The sequence below is a fragment of the Pantherophis guttatus genome, chromosome 2 (assembly GCF_059756535.1).
Source record: "Pantherophis guttatus breed Tessera chromosome 2, ASM5975653v1, whole genome shotgun sequence".
NCBI classification, from domain to species: domain Eukaryota; kingdom Metazoa; phylum Chordata; class Lepidosauria; order Squamata; family Colubridae; genus Pantherophis; species Pantherophis guttatus.
The window spans coordinates 255,198,103-255,216,763 of NC_142064.1; the positions used below are offsets into that span (position 1 = coordinate 255,198,103).

The window sequence follows — 18,661 nt, forward strand, 5'->3', positions numbered from 1 at the left end:
ACAGAGTCTTCATACAGTGTGAGGAATAACTTTATGGCAGAGTTAGAAGGGACCTTCTAATCCAAACCCCTGCCCAAGCAGAAAACCTTATACGATAACACTTTGCTGAAGACAGTCCAGGTTTATAGGTTACAGCGGACTTTTGCCATGTCACCTGCAGTTTGAATAGCGGGCAACTCTTAAGTTCATTCATTTGTATTTTTCCTCCTCCTGCCCTGCAAACCAACCAGTTTCCTCTGAAGCTGAGTTGCTGGAGAAGAAGGAGATAGAAGAACCCCCTCCCAAAAGTGCGTCACAGCTGAAGAAAGAGGCCAAAAAGAAAGAAAAAATGGAGAAGTTTCTTCAGAAGAAGGAGAAGAATCTGCAGCAACAGGGAGAGGTAGGCATTGTAGATAGAAGGAGAATAGAATTAAATAGGCCTGCATCCAGGGGTGGGCTTCAAAAATTTTAGCAAGGGGTTCTCTGCCCGGTTGGTGGATGGGCGTGGCCATGGTGGGCGTGGCCTAGTCAGCCTCCTGCACCATGGTGGGGGAACGTTTTTGCCCTCCCCAGGCTCCAGAGGCTGTCTGGGGCCCATTTCCGGCCTTCCCGAACTTCTGGTAGGCCTGTTTTATGCCCTCCCCAAGCCTCCGCACGCGCCCTGCACTTACCTGCATCCAAATCGGGCCACGTGGGGACTGCAAGGAGGGGAGGGGTGGGCGTGGCCAGCCAGGAGTGGGATTTGGGGGTTCTCCAAACTGCACAGAATCTTAGCTAGAGGTTCTCCTGAACCCCTGCGAACCTCCAGCAACCCGCCCCTGCCTGCATCCACAAAAGAGTCAGACTCAAACACTTTACCTGTGTGTGTGTGTGTGTGAGTGAAGGTAGCATTCAACTTTTGAGCTTGAAATACATTGCCTTCCCAGCAAAGCAGCCATGCTGGGGAGAGATTTTGTTCCACTTGTTAAATTAGCATTTCTCCACCTTGGCAGCTTGAAGTTGTGTGGACTTCAGTTCCCAGAATTCCCCAGACAGCAGGGCTGTGTATATGGGAAGGAAATTAGATGAAGTGCTTTTTTTTTTTAACTTCCTTCAGCAGATACAAAGGAATTGTTTTTCCCTCCCAAGGATTGGGACAATACAGGTAGTCCTCAATTTATGACCACAGGTTAGTTAGTAACCGTGTTACTAAATTAACAACTGCAGTGATTCACTTAACAACAGTGGCAAGAAAGCTAGTAAAATGGGGCAAGTCTCACTTACTCAACAGAAATTCTGCGGTCAATTGTGGTCATAAGTCAAGGACTACCTGTACTTAATACTTACCCGTTTCAGTCATTTTAGCAGGATTTTAGAAATCGCAGATTGTATTTCACAGCCCTGGAGAAATACTGCAGCTTAATAATAATATGGAGAATTTGAAGAATATTTTCCCCCAAATGATTTTTAAGAAAAGGAAGTGCATATTGTATCAGATAAATGCTTTTCTTAAGATAACGTGCTTGGAAGGAAAAAAAAACCACACCAGAATATTTTTTTAATCTTTCCATGTTGCCTGCCATTCTCTCTACCTGTGTATTTATTTTGCAAGAAATTCTCATTTTCATGGATCAAATTCTGTTCGAATAATTATCTGATAGATATCCATTCCCCACCATCCAGTCAGAGCTGAAGAAGCTTCTTGGGTGAGAAGTGAAACATCTTCAAAGAAAAAAAAAACAGAAAGTCCAGTTGCCTCTTGAAAAAACACCTTTGAGACAACCATTTATTTTTTATTTATTTTATTTTATCTCAAATTTATATACCGCACCTTCTCCCGAGGGACTCAGGGCGGTGCACAGCCAGATAAAAACATACAGTACAAACATTAAAAACAATTAAAAGGATATATATTAATTTGGCCCCAATTTAAGATAACAAACCAATTAAAATTTTTAAAAATGTTAAAAAATAAGTTAAGCCAGCCCGGCTTGCTGAAAAAAGAAAGTTTTAAGGGCACGGCGGAAGGCACCGAAGTCTTGGATTCTCCTTATCTCTGGGGGCAGCTGATTCCAGAGGGTAGGTGCCCCCATAGAGAAGGCCCTCCCCCTGGGGGTCGCCAACCTACATTGTTTGGCTGATGGCACCCCGAGGAGGCCCTCTCTGTGGGAGCGCACAGGTCGGTGGGAGGTCATTGGTAGCAGCAGGCGGTCTCGAAGATAGCTAGGCCCTATGCCATGGAGCGCTTTAAAGGTGATAACCAACACCTTGAAGCGCACCCGGAAGACCACTGGGAGCCAGTGCAGCTCACGCAGGAGCGGTGTTATGTGGGAGCGCCAAGCGGCTCCCGTAATTACCCACGCAGCCGCATTCTGGACCAGTTGACCATGACCTTACCTGATGTTCTTTTCCATCTTTTGGGGGGTTTTTTTCTTTCTTTCTTTTTTTTGCTGAACCCAATTTTCTTTTGTCTCTGTGTCGTTTAGTTGTCGGGTTGTTGTGCTTTACCCTGATGTAACAGCCTGTTTCTTTGTTAGAAGAAGCCAAAAGCTGAGAAGAAAGAAAAGAAGGATCTTGAGGTCATCACCTATGATATCCCCACCAAACCAGGAGAGAAAAAAGGTACCATATTTTTTGGAGTATAAGACGCACCTTAAGTTTTTGGGGAGGAAAATAAGAAAAAAGCTGATTGGCGGGCGGATCGGCCTCCCGGAATACCCCCAATCAGCTGTTCCCAGAGGTGAATTTTAGCAACAGGTTCCTTGGTTGTGAGCTCTGTGCCTTGCTTTTTTTTCAGTCTCTGAAACTTCTAGAATTCCGTTTTTTCTGCCTCTGAAAGCCTCCGAAACAGAGCTTCAGAAAAAAAGACTTTTTTTTCTGAAGCTCTGTTTGGAGGCTTTTTTTCTGAAGCGTCTTTCAGAGGCTTTTATTCTGCAGGACTATCTGTACTCTATTCAATCTCCTTTCTTTGATATTGGTATAAAGATTAACCTCTTCCGATCCGTTGGTTATTGTGTCATTCTCTAGATTTGTTAGTGTAGTTTGGTTAGAACCTTTACTGATTCTTCTTTTGTTGCTTGCCATATTATTTTAGATAAAAGCCTTTCAGAGGCTTTTTTTCCTGAAGCTTCGTTTCTGAGGCTTTTTTTCTGAAGCTTCTTTTAGAGCAGTGGTTCTCAACCTTCCTAATGCTGCGACCCTTTAATACAGTTCCTCATGTTGTGGTGACCCCCAACCATGAAATTATTCCTAAAACCATTGAAAATATGTGTTTTCCGATGGTCTTAGGCGACCCCTGTGAAAGGGTCGTTCGACCCCCAAAGGGGTCCTGACCCACAGGTTGAGAACCACTGTTTTAGAGGCTTCTTTCGGCCTCTGAAATCTCTGTTTGCGAGGCTGGGCGGGGCGACATTCGGAGTATAAGACGAACTCAGATTTTCACCCTCTTTTTTGGGGGGGGAAAGGTGCGTCTTATACTCCGAAAAATACAGTAGGTTGTTGCAGATAAGGGATTGGAGAGTTTTCAGTGCCATTGTAACTTCAAATGGTCACTAAATGAATGGTTGTAAGTCGAGGACTCTCTGTAGCTGGTTTCAAACATTTCAGATTCAGAATGCTGTACAACCATGGTTATTGGACCAAAAGGGTGGCGAGGCTTGTAGCAGATGACAGCCATTCTCAAGGCCTGAGGCAAAGACCATTGCTATCTTCTGCATGAGATCCTTTCCCTTTCTCTCCTACTGACCTCGACGTCCTCCATATGTTTTGGATTATACTTCATAGTGGCTCACAGTGAACGGTGGGAGTACACACTCTACCTGTCTTGAACTCAGAACCTTTTTTGCTTCCTAGATGTGACGGGTCCAATGCCTGACTCTTACAGCCCACAGTATGTCGAAGCAGCTTGGTACTCATGGTGGGAGAGCCAGGGTTTCTTTAAACCAGAGTATGGCGTAAGTATGGGCAAGGAATTGCGGTAATCTGAGATCTCTTCATGAATTACTTTGCCCAGATGGCTTGGACATTTATTACAGATATGAGCTAAGTCTCATTAGGGCACCAGCCTGATATAATATAACTGTTGTGACCCAGGCCCACGTAGGTAGTAATTGACGCAAACAGTTCCAAAACAAACAGACTTTATTAGAACAGCTGAGAATTAATTCATTCTCAGCGTAGTGCAAACTAAATTAAAACAAACTCTTTGTAACACAAATTCTTCAGTCTAATCACCAACCTTGGTATAATTAGGCAAACTGCCAAAGGCTTCTCTTGGCAAAAGTTCAAAAGCAGAAGACGCCGACAAGAGATAAGTGCAGCAAGACTATCAATGTTGTTTTCCGACAAAGAGGCCAAGAGCCGTTGCTGGTCTTTTAAGCCTTATGGGAGGGGCCAATCATCTCTTGGCTCTACTCCCGAGTTGTCCTCTTTGCTTTAGCTGCTCTTGCCTTCTGGCAGCTCTTCTCATACATGCACTAGGAACAGGCTCCTCCTGTTCCTCTGCCTCTCTGCTGTCAGCCTCTGGAGGCTCCGGAGTCCACACATCACTCCCAGATGGCTCTGGCCCCATCTCTGCCTCCGATGCAGAGGGCCTTCCCTAGCCTCCAGGACTGGCCCATATTCTTCCTCAGCCTCATCGCTGTCCAACTCCGCTGCCAGCTCCGCAGGCTGCTGGCGAATCACAACAATAACCTGAGCACCAGCTGGAACATATTGCTTTGCATGTAGGCAGTGTTCTTATGTTGAACCTCAAGTGGAATTGTAGAAGAGCAGGCGGAGCTGGGGGCGGAGTTAAACAAGTCATTAGCCTAGAGTCCTTACGTTCCCACAAAAGATCTAAACCCAACCCCCTCTTGAATCTTTTACCTGATGCCAAATTAGAGTTGAACTTTAGTTGACCAAATTTTCTATAGGCTTGAGTAATAACTCTTCTGGATTGCAACTTAAGGGGATCTTAAAAAATACCTATTTGTTTCTGAGCATCACAGAATATATGAGTTGGAGGGTACTTTCGGGGCCATCTAATCCAAAGTGCTGATCATTATGGGAACCTCCTAAACTATTCCTAACAGGTGGTCATCCAGCCTTCATGTATGCACTCCCAGTGTTTGTGGAGGATTCCAGCACTGCTGTACTAAGACTCTGTTCCACTACTTAGCAGTTCTTACATCTCCTGCAACCTAACGTTATTCAGTACACGTAGTCAGGTAGTAGAGTCTTTAGTTGGGCAAGTTTTTGTCTACAGGTGGGAAAACAATAAAGGACTCCGCCTGGAAGAATCGCCACGTTATTCTGGGTCTGGGTCAGACAGAGTTATTATCATCCCTGAGGGAGATACACCTGGTGGGACCCAGAAGAAGGGCCTTCTCCGTGGTGGCTCCTTCTCTCTGGAACATCATCCCCCCCAGAGATTAGAACGGCCCCCACTCTAACACTCTTCTGGAAGGTGCTGAAGACCTGGCTCTGCCAGAGGACCTGGGGAACCCAGAGTGGGATGGAGCCCATTAAATGGCTTGTGTGATCTGCTGTCACCAGAGGTGGAAGGTGGGGGTGATTTTGTTATATTGTACTATATTAATTCATTTGATTTTTTTTGTTAGTTTTTATTGTTTTAAATGTGGTTTTATATTCTGTAAACTGCCTTGAGTCTCCATGGGCGAATAGGCGGCAAGATAGACAGACAGACAGACAGACAGACAGACAGACAGACAGACAGACAGACAGACAGACAGACAGACAGTAGATAGATAGATGATATAGACAGACAGACAGACAGATGATAGATAGATAGACAGACAGACAGACAGACAGATGATAGATAGATAGATAGATAGATAGATAGATAGATAGATAGATAGATAGATAGATAAAAAAAAACTAAAAGTACTTCACACCTCCCCTGGACTTTGTCTCACTTTCCTAAGGGAGGTTCTCTTCACAGTTTGGTAAACCCTGGCCTCGAAGATCTTCCTTATCCCATCAGATAGTAAAATCTTGCGTCTTTTCAGCAGACTCACATACAGTATCTCTTGTGATTCTGCCTGTTGTGAATGTGCCAGTGTAAACATGCTTCGGGATAAACATGTTCCTATCATCTGACAAACATTAAAAATAAATAAATAAATTTTGAAAACCCTCAAAGGGCAGACTCGATGGACCTGTCATGGCCGACTCGCTGTGCACCTTTGCTCGCAGCCAGACAACAGGGAGGAGGGTGGGGTTATGATGGGAAGGTATGGGTGGCTGGGAGGGAATTGAGGAATTCATGTGCTCCGTCTGTGGCCTGGGAGAATCACAGCACCTCAAGGACGAACGATGAGAGCCTTCTGAGCTGAACAGGCCGTTTCCCAAAACAAAAGAGATTGCACTGGATTTGGTGAACAATGGACAGTGGCTGGCCCAAGAGGGAGGTGAAAGGGGAATTTTAATTATGCAGTTAAGTTTTTGCGGGGAAATTTCGGAACTGGCTTCGTTTCTACTGTGCCTGTGTGGCTCTAACAGTAAAGTTATACTCTTGGTAAAATAATGTCCCAGGAGTTTCTTTTGCCAACAGGACAGTCGATAGGACCACAAGGTCTTTTTTCTGCTATCAGTTTTTTTTTCTTCTGCGTTTCTACCCCTGATCCCATGAGGTAACTTCCCCCTTGGCAGATAAACTTCTTTACTTGCAAGACCCTCCTCACTGCAAATCTCACCCACTAAACAATCTTTTCTCTTGTTTCCCAGCGCCGCAGCGTCTCTGAGCCAAACCCCAAAGGCATCTTTATGATGTGTATTCCTCCACCCAATGTTACCGGATCGCTCCATCTCGGCCATGCCCTCACCAACTCCATCCAGGACTCTCTGACAAGATGGTGAGATCTCTCTTCCTTTCTGGGCAGGTCCCGCTCTCTGGGGCCTTTATCTTAGGCCTTCTCCATCTTCTGCTAGATTTTTGGGAGCTTCCCAGTCCAAATATGTCTTTTCCAAGCACAAATCTTGTAGAGTTCTCTTTGGTGAAATTAATAAGAATGAACAGAAGGGGTTACAAGAAGTACAGTAGCTGAGGATAAAGAATGAATTATTAAAAATTAAAAGAGAATATATATCTGATTAAAAATGGAGAAAATAGAATTTGAGGGCGAAAGAAGATACTGTTTATAGAAATAAGAATAGAAATATTAAGATTTTTTTTTTAAATTTGATTTATATGCTGCCCTTCTCCGGAGACTCAGGGCGGCTTACAATGCGCTAAGCAATAGCCTTCATTCTTTTGTATATTTTATACAAAGTCAGCTTATTGCCCCCACAACTGGGTCCTCAATTTACCTACCTTAGAAAGGATGGAAGGCTGAGTCAACCTTGAGCCTTGGCAAGATTCGAGCCTGCAGTAATTGCAGGCAGCTGTTCTTAATAACAGGGTGCTTTAGACCACTGTACTACCAAGGCTCTTGATTTGATTAAAAACCAAGATTTGGTTTGAGATTTGATTAAAAAATATGGAAAAAGAACACTTTGGCAGAAATTGCAACTAAGTAAAATATATTTGGATATGACAAGTTTGATATGATATAGCATGGTCAATACTCTGTTTCATAAAATATGTGGGTGTGTTAAGGGGGGGGAACTAATAAAACTTGATTTTTTAAAAAAAGGAGTGCAGTAGCTGTACTGTTTTCTGTTTTCTTGTACAGGGGTCTCCAAACTTGGCAACTTTAAAACTTGTGGACTTCAACGCCCAGAATTCCTCCGCTAGCGCATGCTGGTTGCAGGATTCTGGGAGTTGAAGTCCACAAGTCTTTAAACTTGCCAAGGTCGGAAACTCCTGTTCTTGTACATTGTGATGAAGAATTTTTGATTCTAACAAGTTACTTATGATCTGGTGAGGAAAAGGATCTTTGCCCTAAAAATTGAGATGTTTGAAGCAAGCTGTTTATAGGTAGCCCTCAACTAACAACCAGTCATTTTAACGACCGTTCGGAGTTGCAATGGCCTCGGAAAGGGTACTTTACAGCTTGTACAGCAGGGGTCCCCGGGCCGTGGATTGGCACCGGGCCGCACAAACAAGCAAAGCCCCATCTGTGGGATGCAGGCAGTATGGGAAAACCATGTCCCTTCCGGTCTGTGGAAAAACCTCTCTCCACAGAACCAGTCCCTGGTATCCAAAAAAGGTTGGAGGCCGCTGCTGTACAGCATTTCCAGCCATCATAAAACGTTGTATTATTCCCCACATCACCACTTTTCAGGCGCTTGGCAACTGGCTCTCATTTATGACTAGTTGCAGCATCCTACGGTCACTTAATTGTGATTTGCGACGTTCTTTGCCAGCTTCCAATGTTTTAGCCAGTCTGCAAAAAAACACCCATTTAGGAGAATGTAGTTAGACTTACAACTATGTGATTCGCTTAATGACTGCGGTAAAATCAGTCGTGAAATCACCACACCAACACCTCAGTTTATGACCCTCACGACATTTATTTATTTATTTGTTTGTTTGTTTGTTTGTTTGTTTGTTTGTTTGTTCGTTCGTTCGTTCGATTTATATGCCACCCTTCTCCGGAGACTCAGGGCAGCTTACAATGCGTTAAGCAATAGCCTTCCTACTTTTGTATATACCTGCTTAGTAGGGCTTTCGGCCCCCCCAAGCAGTGTTCTTTTTTTTATACAAAGTCAGCTTATTGCCCCCACAATCCGGGGTCCTCATTTTACCTACCTCGGAAGGATGGAAGGCTGAGTCAACCTTGAGCCTGGTGAGATTTGAACTCGCAGTAATTGCAAGCAGCTGGCAGCTAAGTGCTACTTAATAGCGCTTTAGTCCGCTGCTCCACCAAGGCTCCCCAATATTATAACTACAATATTGGTCCCAGTTGAGATCATAAGTTGAGGAAATACCTGTACATAATGCTGTCCTGAATCTTTTATCGGTCTGGGAACCCACTTCTAAATTCTCTTACTTTTGTCTGGAATTATTTGGTCACATGTGTGGTTTGATTCCGTCAGATGACTGATAAAAGTGCAGTGTCCAAGACACTTGTTCTATCGAGCTTCCTTCTCCTATGCTTATCTTGCAGGCACAGAATGAGGGGAGAGACCACTTTGTGGAACCCTGGCTGCGATCACGCGGGCATTGCCACCCAGGTGGTGGTGGAGAAAAAGCTTTGGAAGGAGCAAGGGAAAACACGGCATGACCTCGGCCGCGAGCCGTTCATCAAGGAAGTCTGGAGATGGAAAAACGAGTGAGTCTTTTTCTTGTGTCTCTTTTTTCCAAGCATTTTTGGTGGGATGGGTGCAATATAAGATAGATTAGATGGATGGATGGATGGACAGACAGATAGATGAATAGATGGATGAAGTACAGACCGACAGATAAAAATAAAGTTAAATAAATAAAATAAAGTGAAGTGAAGTGAAATGAAATTATGATATTGATGATGATGTTATCCATTTAATCATGTCCAACCCTTGGTGATTCTGTGGGCCAGGATTTTCCACCCCTTCCAATCTTGCACTATTTCTTTGAGTTTTTCTATGTTCTAGCTGATGTCGGTCACTGTGTTCTTTGGTGGCCTGGTTTCTTTTTTTACCACTAACTCAGAGGTCAGCAACCTGCGGCTCTGGAGCCACATTTGGCTCTTTCACCCCTCTGCTGCGGTTCCCCATCACTCAAAATACCACTCAGAGCCGCCAATGTGCGACACTTGCCAGCACGTGATTTATTGAGCTTTTCAACCCCCGGTAGGCCAACCATGGATAAATCCATGAAAAGAAAAGTTTCAGAAGAAAACAGAATGTTTAATTCAGCTACATATGCTGCTTTTGTGGCCGCTCAAGAAATAGTCAGGCACGGGAAGGGTTTTGTGGCTCCCGGTGTTTTCTTTTCTGTGGGAAACAGGTCCAAATGGCTCTTTGAGTGTTTAAGGTTGCAGACCCCTGCGCTAACTCTTCCAAATGTAATTGCTTTCTCCAATAAATTCTATCTATCTCATTAACCATATCACCTCATTTCTCGGATATAATGCATTCTGGCATACAATTACTTATTTTCTCTAGATTTTGTAGACCATTGGAAAAAGTTATAATAATCAGCCTTGTGCCTTTCCGGTGATACTTCGCCGTCAGTACGCTTCCTTCTTTCTTCTCCGCAGAAAAGGGGATCGGATCTACCATCAGCTGAAGAAACTGGGTTCCTCCATGGACTGGGACAGAGCTTGTTTCACTATGGATCCTGTAAGTTTTTGATCAGAGGGAAAGGGATGTGTGGATGTCAGAGTTTGTTGCAGAAATCACATCCAGAAAGCACACACAGATAACTGATGCAGCAGGATTCATTAAATAAGAAACTTCTTTGTATACATAATAACACATGAGACATATATACAATACCAAGAGCAATTCTTAGAATCAGAAGCATAATCACAGAAGCACAGTTAGCAAAAGGAAGGACAATGATAGGAGCACACAACTTATATTTATACATATCAGTTAACCTAAGCCACACCCAGGCTCCAAACTGTTTCAGCTCCCAAACAGCTCTCATTGGCTGGCTTAGTTGCTATGCTTATACATTGGCTGACCTTGTTACCATGTCCTACTCCAGCCAGTCCCCAATGGCTGACCTGATGCCATGTCTGTCCCAGTCATGAACACTGACAGCAGAGTAGCAATAGCAATAAGCGCTTAGACTTAGATACCACTTCACAGTCAATGCTTACTTGTCTTGACAAGCTCACAATCTTTGCAAGTCTGAAAGTACAGTGACATGCCATAAACCGGGCCACACAAACAAAGCCCCATCCGCAGGATACAGTCAGCATGCAAAACCAGGCCCCTTCCGGTCCACGGAAAAACCTTTCTCCAGTCCCTGGTGCCCAAAAGGTTGGGGACCATTGTTCTATACGACCCATTTATGGTGCATTGCCACCCCCCAACTCACAGAATGGAGAAAAATAATTGTCATCCTAGAATGGAAGGGAAGCCCAGGTATGGTAGCCATTAAGAGCAACAAAGATGATTAGGGGACTGGAGGCTAAAACATATGAAGAATGGTTGCAGGAACTGGGTAGGTCTAGTTTAATGAAGAGAAGGACTAGGGGAGACATGATAGCAGTCTTCCAATATCTCAGGGGTTGCCACAAAGAAGAGGGAGTCAAGCTATTCTCAAAAGCAGCTGAAGGCAGGACAAGAAGCAATGGGTGGAAACTAATCAAAGAAAGAAGCAACTTAGAACTAAGGAAAAATTTCCTGACAGTTAGAACAATTAATCGGTGGAACAACTTGCCTCCAGAAGTTGTGAATGCTCCAACACTGGAAGTTTTTAAGAAGAGATTGGACAACCATTTGTCTGAAGTGGTGTAGGGTTTCCTGCCTAAGCAGGGGGTTGGACTAGAAGACCTCCAAGGTCCCTTCCAACTCTGTTACTCTATAGTCTATTTTTCAACATAATGCAAAAGCAACCATTTTTTTGCAATCTGGACCACAGGAAAACCATGGGATGTTTATGTCCTTCTGATGGAACCGTGTTCTTGTCTCGCCAACAGAAACTCTCCTACGCTGTCCAAGAAGCTTTTATCCAGTTGCACGAGAAAGGGATCATCTACCGAAGCAAGCGCCTCGTCAACTGGTCCTGCACTCTCAACTCGGCCATTTCTGACATAGAGGTGATTAGGATAGAGTAACCTATTTCCTGTACCAGCGTTTAGCCTAGGGATCCAGGTCTGACGATGCAACTTCCTGTCTCCTTCCTCCCAGGTGGATAAAAAGGAATTAACAGGCCGGACGCTCTTGCCTGTCCCAGGCTACAAAGAGAAGGTTGAGTTTGGGGTACTGGTCTCCTTCGCTTACAAGATTGAGGACTCGGGTAGAGTATGAAGTTCTTGGCTGATGATTCCAACAGTTTAGGATCTGGAGTCTTGACTCTTGGTTGTGTGTCTGCTCATCCATGAACCTTATCCATTTTCTTTGATAGATGAGGAAGTGGTGGTGGCTACAACCCGTATTGAGACGATGCTGGGAGACACAGCAGTTGCAGTCCATCCCAAGGACCCCCGATACCAGGTATGAAAGGCATAACACTATAGTGTTTAGTTGGGACTGGTGACTTCTCAGATGCTTTGAAGGACAGTCCCAAAAGTGCTTTTCAAAAGGCAACTGGACTTTCTTAGTTTTTTTTTTCCTTCAAAAGGTTTAGCTTCTCATCTAAGAAGCTTCTTCAGTTCTGAACTGAACCTCCAGGTGGCCTCAACAACTCTCCTAAAAGAATGTAAATGACCAGCTGTCTGCAAGGAGTATAAATCCTTCCGTTCCCTAGTCAGAGCTGAAGAAACGTTTTGGATGAGAAGTGGAACGTCTTCAAAGAAAGACAAGAAAGTCCTATTTATTTATTTATTTATTTATTTATTTATTTATTTATTTATTTATTTATTTATTTATTTATTTATTTATTTATTTATTTATTTATTTATTTATTGGTTCGATTTATATGCCGCCCTTCTCCGGAGACTCAGGGTGGCTTACAATGCATTAAGCAATAGCCTTCATACTTTTGTATATACCTGCTTAGTAGGGCTTTCGGCCACCCCCAAGCGGTGTTCTTTTTTATACAAAGTCAGCTTATTGCCCCCACAATCCGGGTCCTCATTTTACCTACCTCGAAAGGATGGAAGGCTGAGTCAACCTTGAGCCTGGTGAGATTTGAACTTGCAGTAATTGCAGGCAGCTGGTGCTAGTTAACAGCATTTTAGTCTGCTGTGCCACCAAGGCTCTATTGCCTCTTGAAAAAGCACCTCTTAGACAACCATGACCTGGAGGACGGAGAATCTCCATAGACTTTCTTCTTGAATAAGAAATGAAATGTCATCAAGGAAAAACAAAGTCCAGTTGCCTTTTGAAAAAAGCACTTTGGGGATTATCAGACTGTTGCTTATCTGGGTGATTTTGGAGTCTCTTCCTTTACGAGTGGTGTGGTGGCCTAGAGGTGGAGCTCTAGCCTCATAATCAGGAGGCTATGAGTTCGATCCTAGAGTAGAGGTAGATATTTCTCTCTTTGGGCACAATGAGAATAAATCTGCTGAATATAACTCCGCATTGGCGACAGGAAAGGCATCCGGCCAGTAAACACTCAGCTCCATTCAGTTGCCCAGACTCCCCCCGCAAGAGATTATGGGATCATTAAAAGATAACGATTAAGTCTCTTCCTTTGATCTGCTTTGTCTTCCAGCATCTGCATGGCCGGAAAGTCCAGCATCCCTTCACGGGACGTCTCCTACCCATTGTCTGTGATGATTTTGTAGATACGGAGTTTGGAACTGGTATGTACTGAGCTATGGGCTAGGTAAATGCAGCAAGTCCTACATGAAAGGATGGAGTTTTCGATGAAGAGCTAGAATGGAGAGTCTATGAACAAAGAGCCTTGATAGTACAGTGGTTTAGTGCACCCTGTTATTAACACAGCTGCCTGCAATTTCTGCTGGTTCGAATCTCTCCAAGGCTCAAGGTTGACTCAGCCTTCCATCCTTTCTAAGGTAGGTGAAATGAGGACCCAGTTTGTGGGGGCAATAAGCTGACTTTGTATAAATATACAAAAGAATGAAGGCTATTGTTTAACGCACTGTAAGCCGCCCTGAGTCTCCGGAGAAGGGCGGCATATAAATCAAATTAAAAAAAAAAACAGGGTGGAAGATAACAGGTGACCTAAATTATGGAAGTGGAATAAAACGAGAAAACCCTGAATAAAAAAAGTGTGTGTTAGTTAGGATTAATGAGGGAACAGTCCGAAGGAACCAAATGGACAATTAAAGCTCAGCATTCCCCAACTTGATTCCTTGGTTGTGTTGGATAATTTTTGGGATTGAATTCCAGCACATGTGAAAGGATCACTTGAAGAGATCCAAAGTACCTAGAAAAGACTTCCACCAGAAAAAAGAACGATAACCAACAAAGCTTTTGCCATGTGCAATAAATCTGGAATCAAGGCCATTCAAATGAATTTAGGTTTAACTGTATTCCTACACTCTCTACAAGAATCTGAACTACTAACAGTCAACGCCAATTGGCGGTAGGTAAGGATCAATAGAATTCAAGGAGGGCTGGACTAAGATCTCTTGTGAGTGCAAAGGGATTCCAAACTGATGTTGCACTTCACCCCTCCTCTCTTAGGCTCAGCCTGGTCATCTCCTACAGCTTTAGATTTTCAGGTCTTCTTTGAATCACCAAAATAGGTGCGGAGTAACTCCAAAGACCACAAACCAGATTCTAACAGGAAACATCGGGCCATGGCGAGAACTGAAATAATCTTCTCCCCCTTCTCACTGCTTTCAGGTGCCGTAAAGATCACACCAGCTCATGATCAGAATGACTATGAGGTTGGCCTGCGTCATGGACTTGAGTTCATCAACATTATGAACGAGAACGGCTACCTCATCAACGTTCCTCCACCCTTCTTGGTATTGTTGGGGTGCAGTTGGGAGGGTGGCTGGAATTCAAGGGATCCTTCTCTGTTTTTTTATTGAGTGGAATGGGTTTAGCCTTAATTGGAGCAGTAGGTTTACTAGTACAGAGCTGTCCAACCTTGGCAACGTTAAGACCTGTGGACTTCAACTCCCAGAATTCCCCAGCCAGCATGGGATCCATGGTGCTCTCTGAGTTTGGTTGTTTTCTTGTAGACATTTCATTACCCAGCTAAGTAACATCATCAGCTCCATTCTGGAATAGGGCTTGCTAGCTTTATTGATACTTGTGGCTTGTCCTGTCAGTGTTGGTAGGAGTTTCCTTGGTGGTTTCTTGACTAGGTTGTTTTTTTTTTTTTTGCTTTAATTTATATGCCGCCCTTCTCCGGAGACTCAGGGCGGTTTACAATGCGTTAAGCAATAGCCTTCATACTTTTGTATATTTATACAAAGTCAGCTTATTGCCCCCACAAACCGGGTCCTCATTTCACCTACCTTAGAAAGGATGGAAGGCTGAGTCAACCTTGAGCCTTGGAGAGATTCGAACCAGCAGTAAATTGCAGGCAGCTGGTCTTAATAACAGGGTGCTTAGACCACTGTACTATCAAGCCTCTTATTGTTGTTTATTGTTAGCTTGTTTGTCTCGGGAGACCTTTCTCTGCTTTCCAACTTTTGACTTTCATCTGCTTCTTCTACCAGGGCATGAAGCGCTTTGAAGCCCGTCGAGCAGTGCTGGAAGCTTTGAAGGAAAAGAAGCTCTTCAAGGAGGTGAAGGACAACCCCATGGTAGTACCAGTATGCAGGTGAGTAGTAGTTGCAAAGTAAAGCAGCATAAAGAGCCAAGGTGGCGCAGTGGTTAGAGTGCTGTACTGCAGCTACTTCAGCTGACTGCTAGTTCAGCAAATCAGCAGATCAAATCTCACCGCTCAAGGTTGACTCAGCCTTCCATCCTTCCGAGGTAGGTAAAATGAGGGCCCAGATTGTTGGGGGCAATATGCTATTTAGTATACTGTCGATTGTTGTAAGCCGCCCAGTGTCCTCGGAGAGTGGGCGGCATAGAAATATTTATTTATTTTATTTATTTAATTTGTATACCGCCCTTCTCCAACAGGACTCAGGGCGGTGAACAGCCACGGTCAAACACAACATATAAAATTTAAAAGTAGTTTCAAAGACATTAAATGATTTTGGCCCTCAATTTAAAACAACCCAGTTAAAACCAATTTCAAATTAAAATCGCAAGGATCGGATCAAGCCAGCCCGGCTAGATGGAATAGGTGTGTTTTCAGGGCCCGACGAAAAGTCCGGAGGTCTGGTATCATGCGTATCTCTGGGGGTAGGTCGTTCCAGAGGGCAGGTGCCGCCACAGAGAAGGCTCTCTCCCTGGGGGTTGCCAGCCGACATTGTCTGGCCGACAGCACCCTGAGGAGGCCCACTCTGCGCGAGCGAACTGGCCGGTAGGAGGCTATTGGCGGCAGAAGGCGGTCCCGTAGATACCCCGGCCCTAAGCCATGGGGCGCTTTAAAGGTGGTCACCAACACCTTGAAGCGCACCCGGAAGACCACAGGAAGCCAGTGCAGCACGCGCAGGAGAGGTGTCACATGGGAGCGCCCCGTCGCTCCTATAATCCCCTGCGCGGCTGCATTCTGGACCAACTGGAGCCTCCGGGTGCACCCCAAGGGGAGCCCCATGTAGAGAGCATTGCAGTAGCATTAATCATAAATATGATTAATAATATTCCTCAAAGTTATTCAAACCACGATTCCCAAGGATTCCCAGTCAGCACGGCTGAAAATGAAATAGGACCCACTTCTCCCCAGTTAGGGGGACAGATTTCATGAGAAAAATAATGCTTTTTTTTAGATGACCACTTTAGGAATCTTTGGAGTGAAGCCTTGTATCTTCTGGATGATGGAAATAGCTGAGGGTTTCAGCCCCTTACTGGACCCTAGGTTGCATGTCAATCAGAATACAGCTAGAAGGGTTTTCTAGTCCAACTCTCTGCTCAAGCTGGAGACCCTATAGCAGTGATGGCTAACCTTTTTGTCATCACGTGCCGGGGGGGGGCTGTTGCGCACACGCCCATACCCATAATTCTATGCGCCCTACGCATTCGCACGTGACCCCACCACACTCCCCCCCCTCTCCTGGCACGTGATGGCATGGTAGGCCCGTTTTTTGCTCTCCCCAGCCTCCAGAGCCTTTCTGGGGGTCTGGGGAGGGCGAAAATGGCCTTCCCCCCCGCCCCCCAGAGGCCCTCTGGAGGCTGAAAACGGCCTCTTTGCCAACTTCCGGTCCTACCAGAAGTTGGCAAACAGGCCATTTCTGGCGTGCCATAGATGGCATGCCATAAGTTTGCCATCACGGCCCTATACCATTTTGGATAGATGTCCAGATTTTCTTAAAAAGTGACTAAGCACCCACAACTTCTGATGGCAAGATGTTCCATTGGTTAATTGTCCTCACTGTTAGGAAGTTTCTCCTTAATTCCAGGTTGCTTCTCTCCTTGATTATTTTCCATCCATTGTTTCTTGTCTGGCCTTCTGGTGCTTTGGAAAATAAATTGACCCCCACTTCTTTGTGGCAGCCCCTCAAATACTGGAATACTGCTGTCCCGTGTCCGTCCGTCCGTCCCCCAGTCCTTCTTTTCTCTAGACTAGCCAAACCCAAATCCTGCAACCGTTCTCCATATGTTTTTGTCTCCAGGTCCTTAATCATCTTAGTTGCTCTTCTTTGCACTTTTTCCAAAGTCTCAACATCTTTTTTGTAATGTGTTGACCAAAACTAGATGCAGGATTCCAGGTGTGATCTTTACCAATCAGGAGCGCTTTATAAAGCGGTACTACTCATTCATGTGATTTTGATTCTATGCCTCTGTTTACACAACCAAGGATTGTATTAGCTTTTTTGGCTGCTGGCCCATGTTTAAGTGATCGCCTCACACGTGTACCGTATTTTTCGGAGTATAAGACGCACCGGACTATAAGACACACTTTAGTTTTTTGGGAGGAAAATAAGAAAAAAGCTGATTGGCAGCTTTTACCCCCAATCAGCTGTTCCCAGAGGTGAATTTTAGCAACAGGTTCCTTGGTTGTGAGCTCTGTGCCTTGCTTTTTTAAACTTTTTTTTTTCTGCCTCTGAAACTTCTGAAACTTCGTTTCAGAAAAAACTTTCTTTCCTGCCTCTGAAAGCCTCCAAAACAGAGCTTCAGAAAAAAAAGCCTCTGAAGCTCTGTTTGGAGGCTTTTTTTCTGAAGCTCTGTTTGGAGGGGTTTTTTCTGAAGCTCTGTTTGGAGGCTTTTTTTCTGAAGCTTCGTTTCTAATGCTTTTTTCAGCCTCTGAAACCTCCGTTTGAGAAGCTGGGCGGGACTACATTCAGAGTATAAGACGTACCCAGATTTTCACCCTCTCTTTTGGGGGGAAAAAGGTGCGTCTTATACTCCGAAAAATCTGGTGAATAGATCCTAGTTGCTAATTTGTTATTGGGGACAAGATGTTTGAGTGGGGTTGATAATTTCCTAGAAACAGCAGATTATCTGGACCCACTCTAGTCAAATGTCAGGCAGATTTAGAACTGAAAGGGGTTTAATCATCAAATGACAGGTAAGCAGCTTTGTGCCAGGAGAGAGTGACAAACAGAAGGTGATTCTTCTGATCATTCAAAATCATTCAATGGCTTTGATTATTTGGACCAGCTTTGTAATGTGACAGTTAGGGAAAGCCATTTTGATGACCTGTTTCAACCTTCAGAGTTAATTCTGGCAAGGAATATTTTTAGAGTCCAGTTTAGCCCCATTACAGTTACAATTATGGGGTGCCACAGGACCAAGGGTGAAATCCAGCAGATTCTGACAAGTTCTGGGGAACTGGTAATGGAAATTTTGAGTAGTTTGGAGAACCAGCAAATACCACCACTGGCTGGCCCAAGAGTGGGGCGGGAATGGAGATTTTGCAGTATCCTTCCCCTGGAGTGGAGAGGGAATGGGGATTTTGTAGTATCTTTCCCCTGCCACGACCAGCAAGCCACGCCCACAGAACCAGGAGGAAAAAAATTTGAATTCCACTGCTGCACAGGACTCTTACATTGCCTCCATCTTCCTGTTCTTTAAGGTGTTGTATGAAGCCATCAGACCATACAGATAGTCAGGTGTACAGATAGTCCTCACTTAGCGACCATAATTGGGACTGGCAATTAAGGTTAAGCAAAGCAGTCGCTAAGTGAAACCGTCACCATGCTTGCGACATTACAGATGGAAGGGTTGGTCATAAAAGTTACTTTTT

General features: G+C 44.4%; 1 protein-coding gene across 3 annotated transcripts in view; it reads left to right on the plus strand.

Annotated features, from left to right (window-relative positions):
• VARS1 (valyl-tRNA synthetase 1) overlaps window positions 1-18,661 on the plus strand; it is a 50,937-nt gene that overhangs the window by 10,814 nt on the left and 21,462 nt on the right. For 2 of the 3 annotated variants that reach the window (XM_060690850.2, XM_087888127.1), the window contains exons 5-16: window positions 231-379; window positions 2,496-2,580; window positions 3,811-3,911; window positions 6,685-6,812; window positions 9,009-9,173; window positions 10,083-10,164; window positions 11,475-11,594; window positions 11,686-11,794; window positions 11,903-11,991; window positions 13,154-13,244; window positions 14,254-14,378; window positions 15,081-15,184. In XM_060690850.2, coding sequence (XP_060546833.2) covers window positions 231-379; window positions 2,496-2,580; window positions 3,811-3,911; window positions 6,685-6,812; window positions 9,009-9,173; window positions 10,083-10,164; window positions 11,475-11,594; window positions 11,686-11,794; window positions 11,903-11,991; window positions 13,154-13,244; window positions 14,254-14,378; window positions 15,081-15,184 — 1,348 coding nt within the window. The remainder of the gene's footprint in view (window positions 1-230; window positions 380-2,495; window positions 2,581-3,810; window positions 3,912-6,684; window positions 6,813-9,008; window positions 9,174-10,082; window positions 10,165-11,474; window positions 11,595-11,685; window positions 11,795-11,902; window positions 11,992-13,153; window positions 13,245-14,253; window positions 14,379-15,080; window positions 15,185-18,661) is intronic. The other variant, XM_060690855.2, reaches the window with a different exon arrangement.